This window comes from Rattus rattus, chromosome 1 (assembly GCF_011064425.1).
Source record: "Rattus rattus isolate New Zealand chromosome 1, Rrattus_CSIRO_v1, whole genome shotgun sequence".
NCBI lineage: Eukaryota > Metazoa > Chordata > Mammalia > Rodentia > Muridae > Rattus > Rattus rattus.
Window position 1 is genome coordinate 222,392,053 of NC_046154.1, and position 19,903 is coordinate 222,411,955.

Below are 19,903 nucleotides of genomic sequence, written 5' to 3' on the forward strand. Positions count from 1 at the left end.
TCATCTACTTCAGATTCTGAATCACTGAAATGACACAGTGATTAAAGTAATAAGGAAGGAGATTCTAATAACAAGAGCTACTAGGGCCATATAATTACATGATCTGCAGCTACTTCATTAAGAGACACTGCAGATGTGTTAAATTTGATGAAAGTACTAATTTATAGGTAATGATTGTACTTTTGAACTTAAAACCTTGAATATTTTCAAATCAGCAGGCAAATAAGAAAATTTTATATTCAGTTGGATCACACGTAAGGGGGAAGAAAAAAAGAAAGAAACTGTTTTAAAGGTTTGCCCAAGGTCCAGGAGTGTGTGGTGTGTGTGTGTGTGTGTGTGTGTGTGTGTGTGTGTGTGTGTGTGTGTGTCCCTTTAGAGTTCACTAACCCTGAAACTCTAACATGATTTCTGGGGACTCAATTAAGATTCTCAGGTTTAGAAAGCAAGCCCATTATTTGCTGAGAATTCTGCCCAGCTCTAAGGCCTTTATCACCAGCACCCCAAAAGAAGAAAATAAATCACCCAATGATTCCAGTCTTTTTCTATAGGGTGTTCTAGCATATATATATATATATATATATATATATATATATATATATATATATATATATACACATACACATATATATATGCATATATGTATATATGTATATATATTACTTAATTAAATATAAATTCTTTAAAAATTGCCTGTTTAAAGCTAATTGTAATTTTGAATATTATCATTTCAACAATTATAAATAAAACATAAACCTCTAAAAACAGACCTCTGTAGATTCCATATTAATATATTTGAATATATTTAATATCTACATATATTATTTTTTGTTTTGAAACATAAGTATATATAGTAATTAATGTTTTGTCTATGTCTTACTGCGAAAGAAAAACTTGAAAAAACAGCTAGAGCCACACAATTTACCATTCTTAAAATAAGAATGTTTTAAAATAAACTTACTTAACATTTTGTTAGTCAATCTTTGAAAACTGAATGTTAACATTAAACAGCAAGAAAATGTGAGGGAACATATAATGAATAACTGATCTTTTAAAGTTGTTAATTATTACTTCAATGGTCAAAGAGAAGTTCATAAAAGCTACCAGTCTGAGTATTTATTAATATGTATATTTGGAAAGACTCAAAGAGGGATCTTAAAAGTTTTTAGGAATAAAAATTAACAACCTAATTAAGTTCTATGTACATATACAATGAAGCTTAGGGCAGAGACTGATAACAAGACAACAGTTCTTGTGGAACAGCACACTTCTTGCTATGGTTTGCAAAGTGCACTGTGTTTGGGATTCCTCTTGCCCTTCACCCCTGAGCTTACCTCCACATCTTGGAATTGGTCCACTCCACATTACTTTTCCATCCATCAGAATGCATGTAATTGTTTCTGTTCCCTGGGTTTTAATAAACCCTTCTTCACAAATAACTGAAATGGAGCTTCCTAATTGAAAGTTGTCTCCAAAGCGACGAGCATTGATGGGTATTCCAGGATCTGGGCATTCATTATGTCCAAATGCTTACAAAGGAGAAGCAACAACATTAGGAGTATAAGAGAGAGGGATTTCTATAGATTTCAGATGAGAAGAGTGACTGTTAAAAATGATTGTGAGTCTTCTTAAAAAAAAAAAACCTTTAATTTACTTTGTAAACTTAGATAATTTTCTCAGATTATATGAGTGCAAAATAATGAGTAATAGTTGTGATTGCTTCAACATGTAATTCATACATGAAGACTTCAAAAAATTAAAAGTCAAAATTTTAATTCTGTCTATTTGTGTTGATCGTTAACACAAATATCGTTATATCTAACCCACTATAGAAATCTCTAATGTAATATGTTCAGATTCCAATTAACATGAATCCTAAAAGGTTTGTGTCATCTCCTCTGAAAATTCCATGACATGTTTGCCAGGAATGGAAAACAGTTTTCCTGGGGGAATTAAAGGAAATGTTTCAGTCTAGTCAGAAAATTGCAATTATTTTATACCTTTCCATGACAATATGGTCTCGCCTTTCTACTAAAGGACTTAACTCTTCAATGACCATGTTCTAGGCACAGAGCTGTGATATTATCACATTTGATACGTATAGGGCCTGATGATGAAAATATCACCATGAAGAGAAATGTCAGACTTGAAGAAGTCATGTAACTTGTCACTCTTCAAATAAATAAGAATTTATGGGGCTCCAATATATTCTCCATTCTGGAATCTAAAATTTTTCTCAATAGTTTCTGTGTCTTTGGTCACTTTCACATGTCTCATGATCCTCAAGACAATTCTCTATTTTTCTTGTTCCTTTAGGATGCATATTTGGCAAAAATAGAACTATAATAATAGTATGTTTATTAAACAAGTAATACATGGTTTGGAGTTAACCAAAATTTTCTCTTAATGAATCTATAAGACAATAAATGCCTAATAAAATTTTATCTTAATATAATATAAATAGAAGGCTATTTCCATGAGGACAAAGTATCATGGCTTATAAGAATAACATTTATTCATGAAGGTCTTATAATTTGATACTATAATTATTCTGTATGAATTCAAGCAACTGTTTTAAATTTTCCTACTAATCATCATTTCAGGGTTGTTCCTAATATGTATTACTGTAATATAATTTTTACACTAAATAACAAAAATATAATTAAGGTGCGTTCTAAAATACATAAATATATTATAGGTACATTTATTTTAATGACTGTTTTATACTGTAAATGGAAAATTATTAACTCTTAAAGAGCTAATAAATTAAAAAATAATAAAAATATATTTCAAGTTCAATTTTCTGGTCGTGCTACTGTAATATATAATGCCTACCTATGTAGATTTGTTCAGAAAAAATGATCTGAAGTAGAAATTATTAAATATATTTAATTACATATTACAGTTCTTTTATAGAGACTGAATGTACAGAGTATCTGAAAGTACCACAAGCATCGACTTTAATAACATCATGCAATTAATACAAAATAAAATCTATTCAAACAGATGCAAACATGTATTCACCTACATGCATACATATGTTTAACTAAGTTTTGGATAAAGATCTCAATTTAGGCAATCTCTATGACACATATCACAGCTAATTGGATATAAATGATGTGTAGTTACACATTTGCAAAGGAGTTTCTAAGAGTAACATTGTAGAAAGTTATAGTCAAACTGAAAGGACACTGACTTTACTCTGTATCTCATTGACAAAATTCAGTATTACTTAGATAAGAGTGGGGTGAAGGGTGGAATTTCATTCTAAAGGCAGTGCCGACATCTGGAGACTAAATTCTGAAACAGAGCACTTTCCCATTAACCCAGAAGGCTAGACAGTATCTAAGACAGAGTGGATGAATCAAGAGAAAGCTCTACATATTAGCAGCATTCCCTGGCTTCTGCTAAAACGTTAGCACAGCATAGCACTCATAGGCAAGTATCTAAAACTGTGACGTTTTCTCTTTTATGTGCTTTAATCTTCTGCAACTGCCATAGAATTTTCAGATGAATAATGCATATCTTTTAAGATGTAAGCCTGATAGATAGGACCTAAGATAAAATATACCTCAACCTGGGAAAATATAATAAATACCGCAAGTAGTACACATATCAAGTAATCTACCACAAAAACTAGCTAGTAATTATTGAGCTCTTGCTAAATTCACATACGACATAGTTATTCCACCTATACTAGTTTATAATTCACTCTTATATTCTTTCAGATATGGTTTTATAGTTATGGGTACATGAAGGACATGTCTAAACATGGAGTAGTAAGGACAAGACTTTGAAATCGAGTTGTCTGAATTTTGCCAATGCTTTCAAACATTGAAATAATTTTTCTCGGTCATGCAAGAGAACTTTTTCCTACTTAGTGATGTCTTCTCTTCAGTACTCCTATGTCAATAAGAGTTATTCTTTCGAAATAGAATTGTAAGTTGTAATTAATTGTTTAAGTTCTCTGTGAGTTTCCGAATGTCGAAAGAAAAGTTTTCATTTTCTTTAGACTGATAAGTAAGTAGCAGCAAAATCGGGTTTAAATTTATAGTAAATTTTAATAGAGAAGCCTAATCTATTGGCTGACACAGCAATAATGTTGAAATTAATGTCCTTCATTTGGGCTTTTCTCCAAAAGAAAGGACACATAGAGAGTAAAGTGTGGTTGACTATCAAGAAATAAAAAGCTATCATAGTCTTTGTCTTTGAAACAAGAAGGCTGATTTGTATGATAGCCTTTCAGTCCTCAACACATGTTTCATATATGAACAAGCAAACACACAGCAACAAAACCCTTACTGTTGTATGTGATGTTGAAGCCACGCCCTGACATCGAGTGGTCAGCTTGAAATTCCAGTCTCAGTATGTGGCTGTTACTAGTGAGGTGGGAAGGTACCTCTGCCCCAGTAAAGGTTCCCAGAATAGGGGAATCTGGCGAGTCACCATCTTTAACAGCAAGAAAGTCAAATTGAGATTCTAGATCAAAATCATTGAAGGAAAGGTGGATTCGGCTCCCTGGATCAGAGATTATTGTCCAGATACAATTTAAATTGTTTCCATAGCCTTCTGGATAATCAGGGGAAAGGACTGTTCCCATCGGTGCAGTGAAGTTAGAGAGGCAAGGAACTGGTAAAAAAAAAAAAAAGATAAATAAAGGGTAAGCTTACAAACAGTAAATATTAAAAGACAACACACAGACATAGTTTTGTGGTAGTCTACAATTATAATCAATAAATTGAGAACACAACAAAGAATTTAAGTCATCTTATGAAGAAGAAAGGGAATAAAATTTTGTCTTTTTCCTTTACTGAAGAGTGAATTCAGGGCTTTGGGGCAAGGGTCACATTGCTAAATTGCACATACAAATTTCATTTTACATATAAACAAAAGTAGCTATTACTTTACATGAACACAAGGCTATATGCTTTGAGGTGTACAGATTTGTAATTTAAATAAGAGCTACATTTTATCTGGTTTGTTTGTTTGTTTTGTGTTTTCCAACATGTAGTTTGAATATATTTGACCTGGGAGTGGCACTATTAGGAAATGTGGTCTCCTTGGAGTATGTGTGGCCTTGTTAGAGGAAGTGTGTCACTCTGGGGGTGGGCTTTACGACCTTCCTCCTAACCACAGAGGAGCCAGTTTCCACCCTTTTGCCTTTGGAACCAGATGTAGACCCCTCAGCTCCTCCTCCCTATGCCTGCCTGCATGCTGTCATGCTTCCTGTCTCAATAATAATGGACTGAACCTCTGAAACTGTAAGCCAGCCCCAAATAAATGTTTTTATAACAGTTGCCTGGTTATAGTGTCTCCTTACAGCAATGGAAACCCTAACTAGGAGATGACAATTCTCATTCTGCACCCTCAGTCAACTAGAATTCACTCCCAGGCAGGACAGAAGCATTTAATAAGTGCTGCTTCTGCCCTCTGAGATGGAACCTCGAGGCGGGTATCACTATACCCACTCACTGACACTTGATTTTTCTGCTTGTCCTAACAGTGGTAGAGTATCCTACAGCTCTTCTTTCTATGCTTATGAGAAATGTTCACAAGCACCTATGAAACACTAAGGTTAATACAATGATTGAAGAAACAGTTTGAGAATTAGTAAGGGTGCTCATGGATTTTATCCCTGCCATGATAGTTTATGACACAAATATGGAGAAAGGTTGGAAAATATGTCACTGTTGGCAAAGTCTCGAAAGAGAGGTAAATAAACACAGCTAATCTACAAAAAACAAAGTGTTATGCTGTTTTCTTTCTGAAGTTTGAAACATCTAACTGAAATTTAGAAACTTGAGAGAAAACAAGAAACAAACAAATGAAATACTCACAGGAAATCAATGTTAAAATATTGAAATAGTTTGTTCCAGTGCTATTAAATGTCTTCCACAAAACTCAGTTCAAAGAATATATGTCAAACTGTATGTCTTTCTCTTTGTGTGTCTCTGTCTCTGTCTCTCTTACACACACATACACACAGACACCTTCTCTCTCTCACACATACAGTGTGTATGTATAAAATATGTTTAAAGCCTTTATATAGTACATGTATAAGGTATATAAACATATTTGTGGGGTGTGTTTATGTATATTTTTGAGACAGTTTCTTGGGATATAGGCCCAGATGTCTTAGGATTATTCATCTTCCTGCTTTAGTCTAAGTATTTAAGTTAGAGGCCACTGCAATTGCCTCATTATAAATAATATGTGAAAATTTAAATCCACTATGCATAATTATATTAATCATTTAAATCCCTAGCACCATTCTTTTCTTTTTACATAAAATTGGAAGTTAATATTTAAAATTGTATTCTTAAATATAATTCAGTGGTGACTGTCTTTTGATTATTTTCATGGTATAGATTAATGAGTTCATAAGAATATTAACTTGAAGCTCAAAATAGTTTTCAGAATTTCTCAAGTAATATTAATTTGCAGTGAAATATAAAAAGCTTTATTAAAGAACATAGAACCCCACAAGCATAATATAAAGTGATAATTTATTCTCTTTAGTTTCATAAGGAAAATAACACCTTATTGTTTTACTTTCATATATATATATATATGCTTATTCATGTTATTTGAAAATACTTTCTGATTATTTATATCTTGGTAGTCTTAAATCAAAATACCTTGTGGCAATATAAATGAAAGTTGTCCTCATAGGTTCATGTTTGAATGCTTTGTACCAGTAATTTTTTTAGAGGTCAACATTAATAATTTACTTGAATTTATTAGTTAAAATAATCTTTTGGATACCTACACTTGATTATATTAAGAGTACTTCATATTGCTTGTAATTTCATCATTTCTTTAAAATTATTTTGCATTTTTTCTATTTGGAATCTTTTTAGATTCAATAAATTTACACCCTTTAGACTCAGCCCCATTTTAAGTCATCCTAATTTGAATGGATTTGTAGTTCTTCCCTCCAATCTTTGAAACCATGTTTAAAAACAGATTCACATTTGAGAAGAAAAGTCTGTGAAAAAATGTCCACCATCTCATTTTTAGTGCTACCATGGCTCACTATGTAACCTGCTACAGGTAAAAATCAAAGGCTTCCACATTTCCCTTCTATGTGCAGGGATTTGTACGTAGTATCTTCTGGCCCTTTCTACTTTCATTCATTCTTTAGGGATTTTATATATGTATGCAGTATAATATGATTATATCAACCCTCCATTTCCTTCTCCCAAGTTCCCAGGAATCCATCTCCAACATCCATCTTAAAGCTTCAATTCCTTTCTTCCTTTCATCTTTCTTGTCTCTGTTTATCTCTTATTCTGTCTCTGTTTGTTATTCTCTGCCTCTTAGTCTCTCTGTCTCTGTCTTCCATTTCTTCCTGAGTTTAATCAGTGCTTCCCATGTATATGTGTATAAGGGCATCCAAGAAAGCATGAGCAATGCACCAGTGGCTAATCTTCACAGAGAAGAATGAGTCTTCCTATCAGAAAAGTTATCAACTGCTTTCAGTTCTTTAGTTAGGAGTGGGACATTGTGAGCTCCTCAATCATGCATGCTGGGATGTGAGCAGTTTTGAACATATGTAGTAAGGTACCATGCATGCTGTGAGTTCACCAGATCCTATCCAGAAGGATAGCACTCCTCCCTGGATCAACTATACTTTCAGTCCCTATCTCTGCACAGTTAAATTGCTCCATTTTCCCGCAAAGTACATTTGCATGAGCAATACACACAGACTACTGCCCTCTCTTCTCTTATACTCAACTGAATCTTGAAAACTTTAATTCTATAACCATTGTTACAAAATGACCACTATGTTAGTAAAAAGGTAAAAGTGTATTTTTTTACTATAAATCTTAATTTACAAATTGTCATAAAAGTTCACATTGCTACACATGATCCACACATAGACCAATAACTGACCAAGCTCACAAACCACATAAAACTTCAAAAAGATCAGTAGATTGTGATAATTTACAGTATATCTACTGTCTTACAGGTGCAGTATAATTTTTAGGTAACATCATTTTACCTACTGTCGTGTGCCCAGAAAACTGATTTTAGTTATTTATATAGATTCATAAATTAATATAATATATTCATAGCAAAATTTTTCCATGAGGTGTTCTTTTGTTAAATTTTATATAATTATCTTTTTACTGTTTATCTTGATTATATAAGAATTTTATCTATGTAGTCCTGGCTCATTCATCTACATTTATTCTGGCGAATGCATTTTAAATTAACCATTGCCTGCACATGAAACATTAGATACACCATTTTGTCACTTACTGGATTATTGGGCTTAATTGAAAATAGTTAAAGATATCCAATGGTGGCACATGCCTATAAATCCAGCATGCAGGAGAATCACTGCAAAAAAGAGGATAGCTAAAACTTTGGAGTACATGCGAGGCCAGCCAAGGGAGATGCATAAAAGACCCCACTTCAAACTAAACGCAATATTTACTAGATATTCAAGAAATTTTCTGACTGCCTTTTGGGAATGATAGACCTGTCACTTTTATTCCATATTCTAGCATCTGACAAAACATTGTCAATTGTTTTTTTCATTTTGGGGCTGGGGCATGGCTCAGAAAGAGCACCTATCTAGCAGAGCCAAAGCACTGGGTGGTATCTCTTGCACCACATGTTTTATTTCATTGTTGTTTTGCAATTTATCAAATAATAGGTTTTCCATTATGAAACCAATATTATCTTTCTGGAAGAATGCTTAGAATAAAAGATCATCAATTAAAATATTTTAAGTACTTCTAAGCTTTATAGGGCATAAACAGATTAAAATCAGCTCCCCTAATGCATTTTATTCTTTCTCAAAAAGGACTGAAGAAGTGACCTTCAGTATGGACGAACTGGCCTTCCACTCACAGTCCTTAGAAGTGGATCTCTGCACTTTTCCTCTGAAAGATACTGCAGTATAATGATGGCTATTTACTTGAACATAAAAGTGTATCAATAGACAATGTGCCTGTTCAGCTTGTATTAAGTTGGAAATTTAACATATTTTGAAAAATATGGTTTTATAACCCTAATATTTTATACGAAATAAACATTAATGGATTTTATGCTGTGAACTCTATGCCTTACTGTGAACACCTCCATGCAAAAATAAATAATGGCATTTATGTAAAAGAAAATCCTTAAATAGTTTAATAATTATAATTACAAATAAGCAGGAATTATCTTGTGAAAATAAATGGGCTTATTAGGATTAGCTCTGATGTCTAATTTCCATAAGAAATGTACCCTGTGTAAGGCACAAAATGCTATCCACTTGTTAGAAGAATGCACATAATCTATATTTTTCTTGCAATTGCATAGTGAACTATGTTAACTTTATTTAAATCTGTAATGAATTTTATAATTTGGCATAAGCACACATGTTAAAGATAGTATCACAAAGTGCTCCTCATTCAAAAATAATTACTTGGTTCCAGCTCTTTGCAATTAATTACAAAAGCAATTATATGCAAGGACAGGGTAACATATGCCATCTAGAAGCAAAGCATTTGGTACTCACAGATACAGATGGGTATATTTGCAGACCATTGGTTATTCTCTTGACACACAATGGATTTCTCTCCAATTAATTCAAACCCAAACTGGCATTCAAACCTTAAAACATCACGATTAGAAAAACCATCGCCTTCTCTAATTCCATACAAAGGTGTGCCAGGATCGCCACAACTTTCTTTCTCAATTTCTGTAAAATAAAAGACAAAACTTAACTTTTAGGGTTGCCTATATATGACACCTGCATTACCAATGTGCTCAACATACACTTTTAATGTGATGATCCTTCAGAGCAATACGATGGGTTCATTTTCTGTTCTCAGTTTTATTCTTGTTGTGCCGATCTTGTGGCCTCAATTTGATAGTGTTCATTGGGGATAAAATGTTGCATATGAATAGATGCTTGCATTGCTTTTGTTTACTAGCGAAGTGTCAGAGTTATAACTAATTAGGGTGACAGAGATGAGTGCTCTAACAGAAGAGTATGACAAGATTTTGATGTTTTGTGTGTATTACAGACACAGGTATACACACACAAATATACCACATGCATATCTTCCAAATCCTCATTTTTTCTGATCATTTGTGAATTACACAAGAAATTATGGTCAGAGAATGAGAAAGCATTGTCCACCTTCTGTAATTAATGGAAAGCCATTCCTTAAGAATGTTCTTTTAGGTAATATTAACTTAAGGGTTTAAAATAATAAAAACTATTGTGGTTGTGCTCCCTAGTAGTTTTCAAACATAATACATTTTGCATTAAGTTGTATTTTAATATGAATTCTAGAAGATAAAACACACACACACACACACACATATATATGTATATATATATATATATATATATATCAAGTAAAATCTCTGTAATGTTTCAATATATACATGCATAAAGTGATATTTAACTTAGAGTTAACAAAGATATTTCCAAAATGTTTTATTTTATATTAAAAGTACTGAAAATCTTTTTTAAAATAACTTGCTGCTCTAGCAATGGACCAAGATAGGTTCCCAATGCCTGCCTACTGGCTGATATAACCTGAAACTCCAGTCACAGAGAGTCTGATAATTTCCTTCACTCTCTATAGGCACCAGGCATACATGTCACACATACATGCATGCATGTATATGATAGAATATTTCATTAAGGCTGGAGAAAGTTTCCTTCAGGAATTTCAAAAGATTAATTTATTGGTCTTTGGACATTTTAATGTGACAAGTAGTTTTCAAGAGATTGGAGATACATTAGTGAATAATGATTATTTCTCTCTGAAGTCAACATCCCACTGAATATATAATCATAAAGAAATACATAAATACTATGAGTAGAAAAGCTCTACCAAGAAACAAGAGCACAGAAAAGCTTATGACTTAGGGCGACAGGGAATGAGACATGAAAAGCCTCACCACACTACCCTTATACCTTCTATTGAGATGGTTTACTTAAGAAATGTAGATCATTCTTCATCTAAAAACATGTCTTTAGAAATAATTCAAAGTCCCATGAGAACTATGCCAATGCTCCCACTGACAAAGACAATTCCTATTAAGTCCCATGTGTAAATGTTCTATTACCTCATGCATTACCATATTAGGAAACAAAATTTCTCTATATCAACCACCTTAGGGGAAAACATATAAAAAATTCTATATAAACCTGAGTGTCATATATTTAAAATGTGAAGACATCTGTATTCATCTAAATGCTGAACTATACCTTCTGTTTGAACATAGTCCAGAGTTTAAAAGCAAATTTGTTACTTCATTCTCTTGGATCCTATAAGCCTTTTATATTTATGTATATACAAATATATTATATACGTATAAATATGCAATGTATTTTGTATGTATTAGGTATATATTTGTTTTATGCACACACATGCATGTGTATTATGTATAGATTTATACATATTACATATTCATGTGTATTCATGCTTTTTTATATATATATATATATACTTGATTATCAGTTTTTATTTAGACATCCACATTCTGAGTATATTTTTACTTTACATTTCAATTAACTATACATATAGCTCAAGGAAGTGAGTTCTTAGCCACTGGATATACACTCATGACCTATTGTATAATAAATAGATGATGGTGTGTAAATGAAGAGTTAGCATATAAAAAGACATAAGGTTATCATTAAATAAGAGCTCATGAAACAGCATAGTTATACAGAACATGTATACAAATCATATAATGGTTATATTCATTATGTTTTGAATAATCTAAATGTCTTAGAAGTTTTGCAGTTGATGAACATGAGTCCTAAACCCTTTTCTATTAATTCTTATTTTCACATAGGTTTTATATTCTCTATGGTGGCAATAAAAACAAACTCAAAAGAATACATCATTGCAAGAATACATCCTGTGCTACATAGCATACTGTAGACATAATTGTAGAGCTGCTCATGTTGGCTGAGTTGAGCTGGTATTCTAAAAGACAGTGTCATGTGGTACTTCTGATTCCTTCTCCCTCCTTGTTCTCTAGGAATGGTTATGTTCCAATATAAAGCCAAAGATTACATAAAACATACATCTCTATATAGTTGTCCTTTGAATACCAGGTGGGATAAGTACAGCGTTTTTGACTTTCCTTAAGCTGTGATCATACTTGAATAGTGCATTGGTTTCCCTTCTGATGCTGTGATAAGGCAATGAATAACAACTTCACTATGATAGGCCTTATTTCATCCTCCAAGTCTCTGATCATAGTGCATTTTTGGCAAGCTATTTTCATTTGCTTTATGCTACTGTAGTAAACAGCATAATGGACAGTGTTATAGGAATAATAAAGTTTATTTTAACATAAAGGATATAGTTCATCATCATGGGAAGTAAGGGCAGGTTTAAAAACAAACACAGAAACAGGAACTGAAGCAAAACTCCAGAGAAATGATGCTTACTGGCTTGTTCTCTGTGGCTAGCTCAGCTCACATACACAAACAACCCAGGGCAAGAAGCCCAGGGAAGGAACCATTGACAGTGGGTCGTGCATTTCTACATCACTCTTTAATTAAGAAAATATCCTGCAGACATACCAATACGCCAATAGAATGCAGGCAATACTTCTACTGAAGTTCCTCTCTTCCAAGTGACTTCAATTTGGGTCAAGTTGACAAAGTAAAATGCTCCACAGACAAGCTCACAGAACAATGAGATAGGAGCAATTTTTACAAATGAGGTTTTTTATCTCTTAAGTGCGACAAATGTACAAAGCCACTACACTTCACATCAATATACCACTTGTTTTATTCAGGATATGTCTTACTGATAAAATGCAATTTACCACAGAAAAATTAATTCAAAACAAGAAGAATTTAGTTACTCTTCCAATGCTTCTCAGTTTTATTATTTCATAACAACCTCATCTCACAGAGAGTCAAAAAGGACTGGGATTTATTTCATTAATAAAGGGTTTCCACTAGGAGTCATGTAAGTATCCATGAATCATTTACAACTAAATTGTTAAGGAACAAAGTGAGTAACCAGTCCCTGTAATCAGAGGCAGGCACCATAGGGTAGCACCTGTTTCTCTTCCTTTTCTTCCTCAGTTTGAAGGCAGAAAAAAAGCAGAATGTGTGGGGGGGGGGAGAGAGAGGGGAGGAAGAGAGGGGGGAGAGGGGGGGAAGAGGTAGGCAGTAAAATGATGTTCAGATGTCAGAAGTAATATGAGCACAACACTCTGAGTATAGTATATTGAAAGCAATACTGGAAATAGTTTTTAAATGTCCGAGGCTGAAATTTGTGGAAATAGCTTTTTCAACAGATTTTTTATTTCTCACTCACCAAGCTAACTTTGATCCTTGATGCTTAAAGTAATGTACTCCAGCTCTAAATTCAGTCAGATTTCCTACCAAACAGTAACTTCAGACCTCAAGGTGACATAGAACCACATATTGATTGTACTCTAACGTGACAACAGTTGACATGGTAATTCAAAATTTCACAGAGAAGCCATGTAGGTTAAAAGCAACCGATCTGTAAACGTTTCACTTTTGCTCATTCTTTACATTAAGAAGTCTCCTGGGAACCCCATTACCTCATCCCTGGCCTGCAAAGGTTGAGAAATACAAAACCACACAGGGAGAAAAGACCTTGTGAGTTCAACTACATTCTCCCGTCAGTATCTTAGACAAATGAGACCTCAATCAACATTTAAAGAAATAGAGAAGGAAATTCATAAACGCCTGGGGAAAAGTAACACAGAGTGTGTGGGAAATAATATAAGCACAAGTTGCTTTATATTTGTGATGAAAACATTGGCATTTTAAAATCCTTCAGGTACTCACAGGAGGTAGAGGGTAGGAGGGATTTGGGAGGAAGGCAGGAAGCTGGGAAAGGGAGTAAGATCAGGTATGGGAGGAGACAGAGATGATATGCAAAGTGTCAGGAATTTGAACAGAGTGGTGTAGAAATGGGGTATGAGGAACTGGGGTAGCCACCAGAAAGTCCCAGATGCCAGGAAAGCAAGAGACTCCCGGGACCCAGCAAAAATGAGATTAGCTGAAATGCTCAACAAAGGGGAGGGAGAACCTGTAGAGATCACATCCAGAGGTAAGGCAAGGCTCCCAGTAGGGGATGGGGCCATCCACTCATCTCCAAAATTTTAACCCAGAATTGTTCCTGTCTAAAGGAAATACAGGGACGAAGTGTGGAAAAGAGACTGAAAGAAAGGCCATCCAGAGACTACCCCACCTGGGGATCCATCCAATATACAGTTACCAAAACCAGACACTATTGATGATACCAAGAAGTGCTTGTTGATATAGCCATCTCCTAAGAGGCTCCGGCAGAGCCTGACAAATACAGGTGCAGATGTTTGCAGCCATTCATCAGACTGAGCATGGGGACCCCATGAAGGAGTTAGAAGAAGGACTGAAGGAGCTGAAAGAATTTACAACCCCATAGTATGAACAACAATATCAACCAAGCAGACATGCCAGAACTCCCAGGGACTAAACCACCAACCAAAAAATACACATGGAGGGACCCATGACTCCAGCTGCATATGCAGCAGAGGATGGCCTTGTCTGGCATTTATGGGATGAGAGGCCCTTGGTCCTCTGAAGGCTTGAAGTCCCAGTATAGGGGAATGCCAAGGTGGTGAGGTAGGAGTGGGTGAGTGGAGGGGGAGCTCACTCATAGAAATGGGCAAGGGGGATAGAATAGAGATTTCCAGAGGGGAAACCAGGAATGGGGATAACATTTGAAATGTAAATAAATAAAATAACTAATATGAAAAAATAACTAAATGGAAAATTCAGAATGGAGGCAAACTTATTCTGAGACCAGGCTTGCAGTGTTCACAGAGCTGGTACAGAACCAAGCCAGTAGTACAAATGAGATATTCTTTTGAGTTAAATGATTGAGTAAGTATACATAATGATAGTATGCTATATATTTTAAATGTTTTGACTTCAGGGAAATAATATATATTAGACATATATGCATTTATATTCTGATTTTAATAGTATATGCCAGATACATATATCAAAACATCAGCTGATACTTCACAAAGTTATACAATTTTTATGTATTAAAGATAAAATTAATTTATTAATAGTGCATTTTTATTTTAATCTACAGTTTTATTACTTGAGTTATCATTGATGTAGGTTGCATAGGGTGTTGCTAAATTTTTTAAATTATTTACATTTCATTATTTTTAGAGCCGAGATGACATATTTAGATGCCATTAGAATATCTCTGTGCACTGTCCATGAACCCCTGTGAGGAGCTTGTACTCTTTCATATATCCAGAATACAGGAATTTATTTTACACAGAACTTTACTTCAACCCTTTGATATTCAGACTTTCTTCTAAAAATGATATTCCCTGGGCTTTTATTTAAGACTTTACTCAGAAATTCTAAGGTCAGCCTGTCCAGTCTGAATAGAATACATTGGACAATAGAAGGCAGGACTACTATTACTTCAACTAACAGTTTGTGTTTTCTAACCCAATGAAAGGAAAAAAGCTATAATCATAAAATTGAATATGGTTAATGAAATATTCCTTGATACTTGACATGAGCCAGAAATGTACCACAATATGATAATTCCAAAAACGAAAACATAATATTCTAATCTGAGTTTCCCAACTTTATAGTTTTATTTTATATATTTCATGTATAAAACAATTTAGTATAATGTGGTTTGTAATAAACCCTAAAAAATAACAACAACAACAACAACAAAAACAACAACAAACCAAAAAAAAAACAATACTATTGCATGTAGATTTTCGCTACCGTGCCTTAGTTCCATGAATGGGCCTTGCTAACATTGCAGTGTTCACAGAGCTGGTATAGAACCAAGCCAGTAGTACAACTGAGATATTCTTTTGAGTTAAATGATTGGGAACATTTAGTTGATGGTCACTAATTTAGTTGATGATACTATTGTTAAGTATATTTTACTTTAAGCTTATTAGACCTCTATATTTGGCCCAATTAGGATCTGTTTTACTATTACAAAGCAACATGCTTGAGTAAGTATACATAATGATAGCATGTTGTATAACCCCTTCCAGCTTCCTTTGAATCCACAGATATAAGACACACACACACAGTTGTTCATTCTCAACTTGCCATCTAGTTGCAATTCTAGTAGTATAATTGCTTGGTGCAACTATCTTTGGCCTGGAAAATGTGCGCCTATTATAATTCTTCGCTTTGCATCTCCCACCTGCCCTAAACTTTAGTTGGCCAGTGGAATCTAGTCCCCGTTAAACATCCCCAACCACCTACCTCTAGGAGTGGCCTATGTGGCCACTTCATTTTGAGATCTACCATGGCTGGTCAACTTTTCTTCATCAGAAGTAATGTTCTCTCTCCTCTCCTCCCTGTGCCTCTCTCCACTTGCCTCCAGGGACCTGGAAGTCCCACCTTTCCCTTCTGCCCAGGAGTAATCTCATGGCTTTCTTTACTGACAGGTCAAGAACCAACTGGGGAATGGGACCTTAGCATCAGAAACACTCCTACACCATACTGTGTATGTTCTTTGGTAGAAGGGACTTGAAATCTACAGTTATCACTTTTAAGTGTAACTGACACACTTCAGGTTTATGTTTATTACTGATCCACCAATTGTTTTTGAGACTATGGCCAAAGATACGGCATAGTATCTTTTAATATTTTAGAATGTGCCACTTTGTTGGATTTTTAATTTATTGTACTGAAGAAAAAGCAGGTACATAAGGACTTAGTGCCTTTTCTACTGACACACAAATCATAAAGATCTTCTTGTTTATAGCAATGGCCCCCATCCCAGGAAGACAAGAGTAAGGATACCATTAGAGGCTTGGATTATATAAGAAACAAGGAAGGAATGAAGTTACAAAGGTAAATATGATCTTTCACTAGATTTTTCTAATCTGTCACTATGCCTCCCCATGCCTGACCCAGCATATTGGCTCTTGTCAAGCCCCTCAGTGTTACCACTCCTTCTCAGAGGTGCTGTTCCTTTGTATAGCAAATGTTTAAGACTTCTACCTTCATGACTTTTTCAAATGCTCATTTCTTTTTCTGGTGAGAACTTCCAATATATTAAAATAACACAACTTACAAATATTGTCAACAATCAAATAAAAGATAAGTCAAATAATTTTTTGAAATAAATTAGAGGCATTTAAGAAAAAGAGAGTGGGTAATCCCTTTAGAAGAAAATATAAATATTTAAAAAATAAAATCAATTCACATGTTAAGTTCTATCGATTTGGAATCATGCTAATACTGTGAGTCAAATTGTTGAAAGTCCGACTTACAAGTGAATTTACAAGTGAAGTTGCTTTTGTAACTTGCCTTTAGGCAGTATCCTTAGCACAGGCCCTACAGTTTTTGAAGGTCCTGCAAAAGAACACTCAAGCGTTTACCCTATGCTTGGTTACAGGTCACCTGGGGTCAGAAAATGCAGAGAAATATTCATGAGAAGGTTGATTGTATAAACTTCACATCAGTAGACCAATTGATTCAGCTTACTCTAGATCACTTAACTGTTAAGTTTTCAGGTTGGATGCTACCATTTGTCTAGTCATTAGTTTATCCATTCATCAAATCATGTGTTCACATGTCCTCTCCAATAAACTTTCTAAAATTTTCCAGTGCTCCAAATTTTGGTACTATATAATTGTATAAAGAACATACTAGAAAAAATATACAGACAGGCACTTAATAGTGAGGTAGCTAAATATATTATTTAGGTAGGTAGATATACTAGAGACATAGTATTAAAGTATAACTGAAGAGTTTTAAGTAGGAATAAGAAACAGGCTAGAGAACTATTGCAGAAGAAAAGTGCTTACGGCATTATCTTGAGTACCCGATTTTGGGTCCAGTTTGCAGCTACACAGTCAAAGCACCCTGACATATTTTTCTTTCCCTTTCCTTCCCTTTCCTTTCCTTTCCTTCCCTTTCCTTCCCTTTCCTTTCCTTTCCTTTCCTTTCCTTCCCTTTCCTTTCCTTTCCTTTCCCTTCCCTTCCCTTCTTTTCCTTCCTTCCTTCCTTCCTTCCTTCCTTCCTTTCTTCTTTCTTTCTTTCTTTCTTTCTTTCTTTCTTTCTTTCTTTCTTTGTTTTGCCTTCACAAACATACACACACAAAATAAGTAACTAAGAGAGTCAATTAACTAATTAATAAAATCTTCAGAAACTAAGAAAGGAAAATGAATGAAATTTTAAATAAATATCATGGATTTTCATCATGGCACATTAAATGTTCTATGGTTGTAATTTGTGACATTTTAGATGGAAGGGGTACTTTTTTAAAAATTGGATATTTTTTAATTTACATTTCAAATATTATCCCCTTTCATGATTTCCTGTCCATAAACCTCCTATCCCATGCCCCTCCCCCTTTTCTATGAGGGTGTTTCTCACCCACCCATCCACCCACCCCTTCCCACCTCCCCACCCTGACATTCCCTTACACTGGGGGAGGGGTCGAGCCTTGGCACTTTTATAAAAAGAATGATATTATGAAACAAAAGGAAAAGTTTAGAAAAAGCCAAAATCTCATACTGAAGTTTGAAGCAGGTGAGAAGGTACAGGGCAACTCAGAAACACTCTGTAGAAACTTCGGCTATTCTGAAGAGACAGTAGTTACTCCCAGAGCAATCCCGATGTATGCACCAAACCAATTGCACATCAACAGTCACTCAGCCCTCAGTGTGGAATGAAATAAACAAGATATATAGTCAATTAAGGAGACATGACCCTGCACTCTTAGGAGATTACAGACCAGTGACAGCCAGTTACATGAAAGTAGGAGGGAGCACCCCTTTTATAAGGAGACTACACATAGCATTGTTCATCTACAACCTCACTTAACCCATCCATTTTTTAAACATTTTCTTTTGAAGTATCTTGAGTGAAAGAACAAAGTGAAATATAGATTTTTTTTCTAAATCTCTGTAGCTAACTGTTTAAAAGAGTTTGCAAGCAAGGGGAGATCAATATTTTCTGAACTATAATAGCAATCAAAGTAAATGGATTTTTCAAAAGAATGATTCCTGCTAGCAGCCCAACAGCTGCCATCAAAAACTCAAAAACATTGTCGCTCTTACTGGGTCTACCATATGGTATAAGTACGTATAATTGTTTGAGAGCATAGCTTTGTCTATCTATAAAGCAGGAAGAACAATCAGCAACTCTTACTTGTGACTGTCAAAGATCACATAGAGAAAAACCAAAGAGCAGCAAATGAACAGGATACATCTTTGGCTTTAAATATAAACGTGTTTAAATACGAGTAGCTATTATGAAATTACATTCCCAGACTAGCTACACAATTTTGATGATTAAGTCAACAGTCACTGGGTTTTACATGTGCTGAGGAACTAGACAGATTAAGTCTTTTCTCAAACAAATAGTAATATTTTTTCCTACTTTACTGTGATAGGACATTCTAACCAAATGGCCATGGAAAGAGTTCATTTTGATTTCTAGGTTTTGGGCCAATATTAGAGAAACCTTGTTTGTGGAATTGTATCTACTACTACACTTCTGCCAAGTTCTTTTTCTTTCTTTTTCCTTTTTGTTTTTCATTACTTTACTTATTCACTTAACATCCCCATTGCAATACTCTCCCTCTCTTTTCCTAGTCCACAAACCCCAAGGCACAGTCACTTATCCCATACTCTCCCCATCTTCTCTGAGAAGAGGAAAGACCTTTCTGGGTATCAATTCACCTTAGCACAAGTCACTACATGACTAGACACATCCTCTCCTTCTGAGACCAGACAGGGAACTTGATCCAGAGGGAAGCAACATTGTCAGGGACAGCCCTTCATTCCAGTTGTTAGGGGACTCATATGAAGACCAAGCTGCATATTAGCTAAATATGTGTGTGAAGGGGGCTACATCCAGTACATGCTTGCTCTTTAGTTGGTGGTT

At 34.5% G+C, this 19,903-nt stretch overlaps 1 protein-coding gene across 2 annotated transcripts in view; it reads right to left on the minus strand.

The window, feature by feature from the left end:
• The window catches only part of Csmd3 (CUB and Sushi multiple domains 3), a 1,591,133-nt gene that overhangs the window by 454,505 nt on the left and 1,116,725 nt on the right, over window positions 1-19,903 (minus strand). For both annotated transcript variants that reach the window (XM_032915225.1, XM_032915219.1), the window contains 3 exons: window positions 9,512-9,694; window positions 4,300-4,626; window positions 1,332-1,526 (listed from right to left, as the gene is read on the minus strand). In XM_032915225.1, the coding sequence (XP_032771116.1) occupies window positions 1,332-1,526; window positions 4,300-4,626; window positions 9,512-9,694 (705 nt within the window). The remainder of the gene's footprint in view (window positions 1-1,331; window positions 1,527-4,299; window positions 4,627-9,511; window positions 9,695-19,903) is intronic.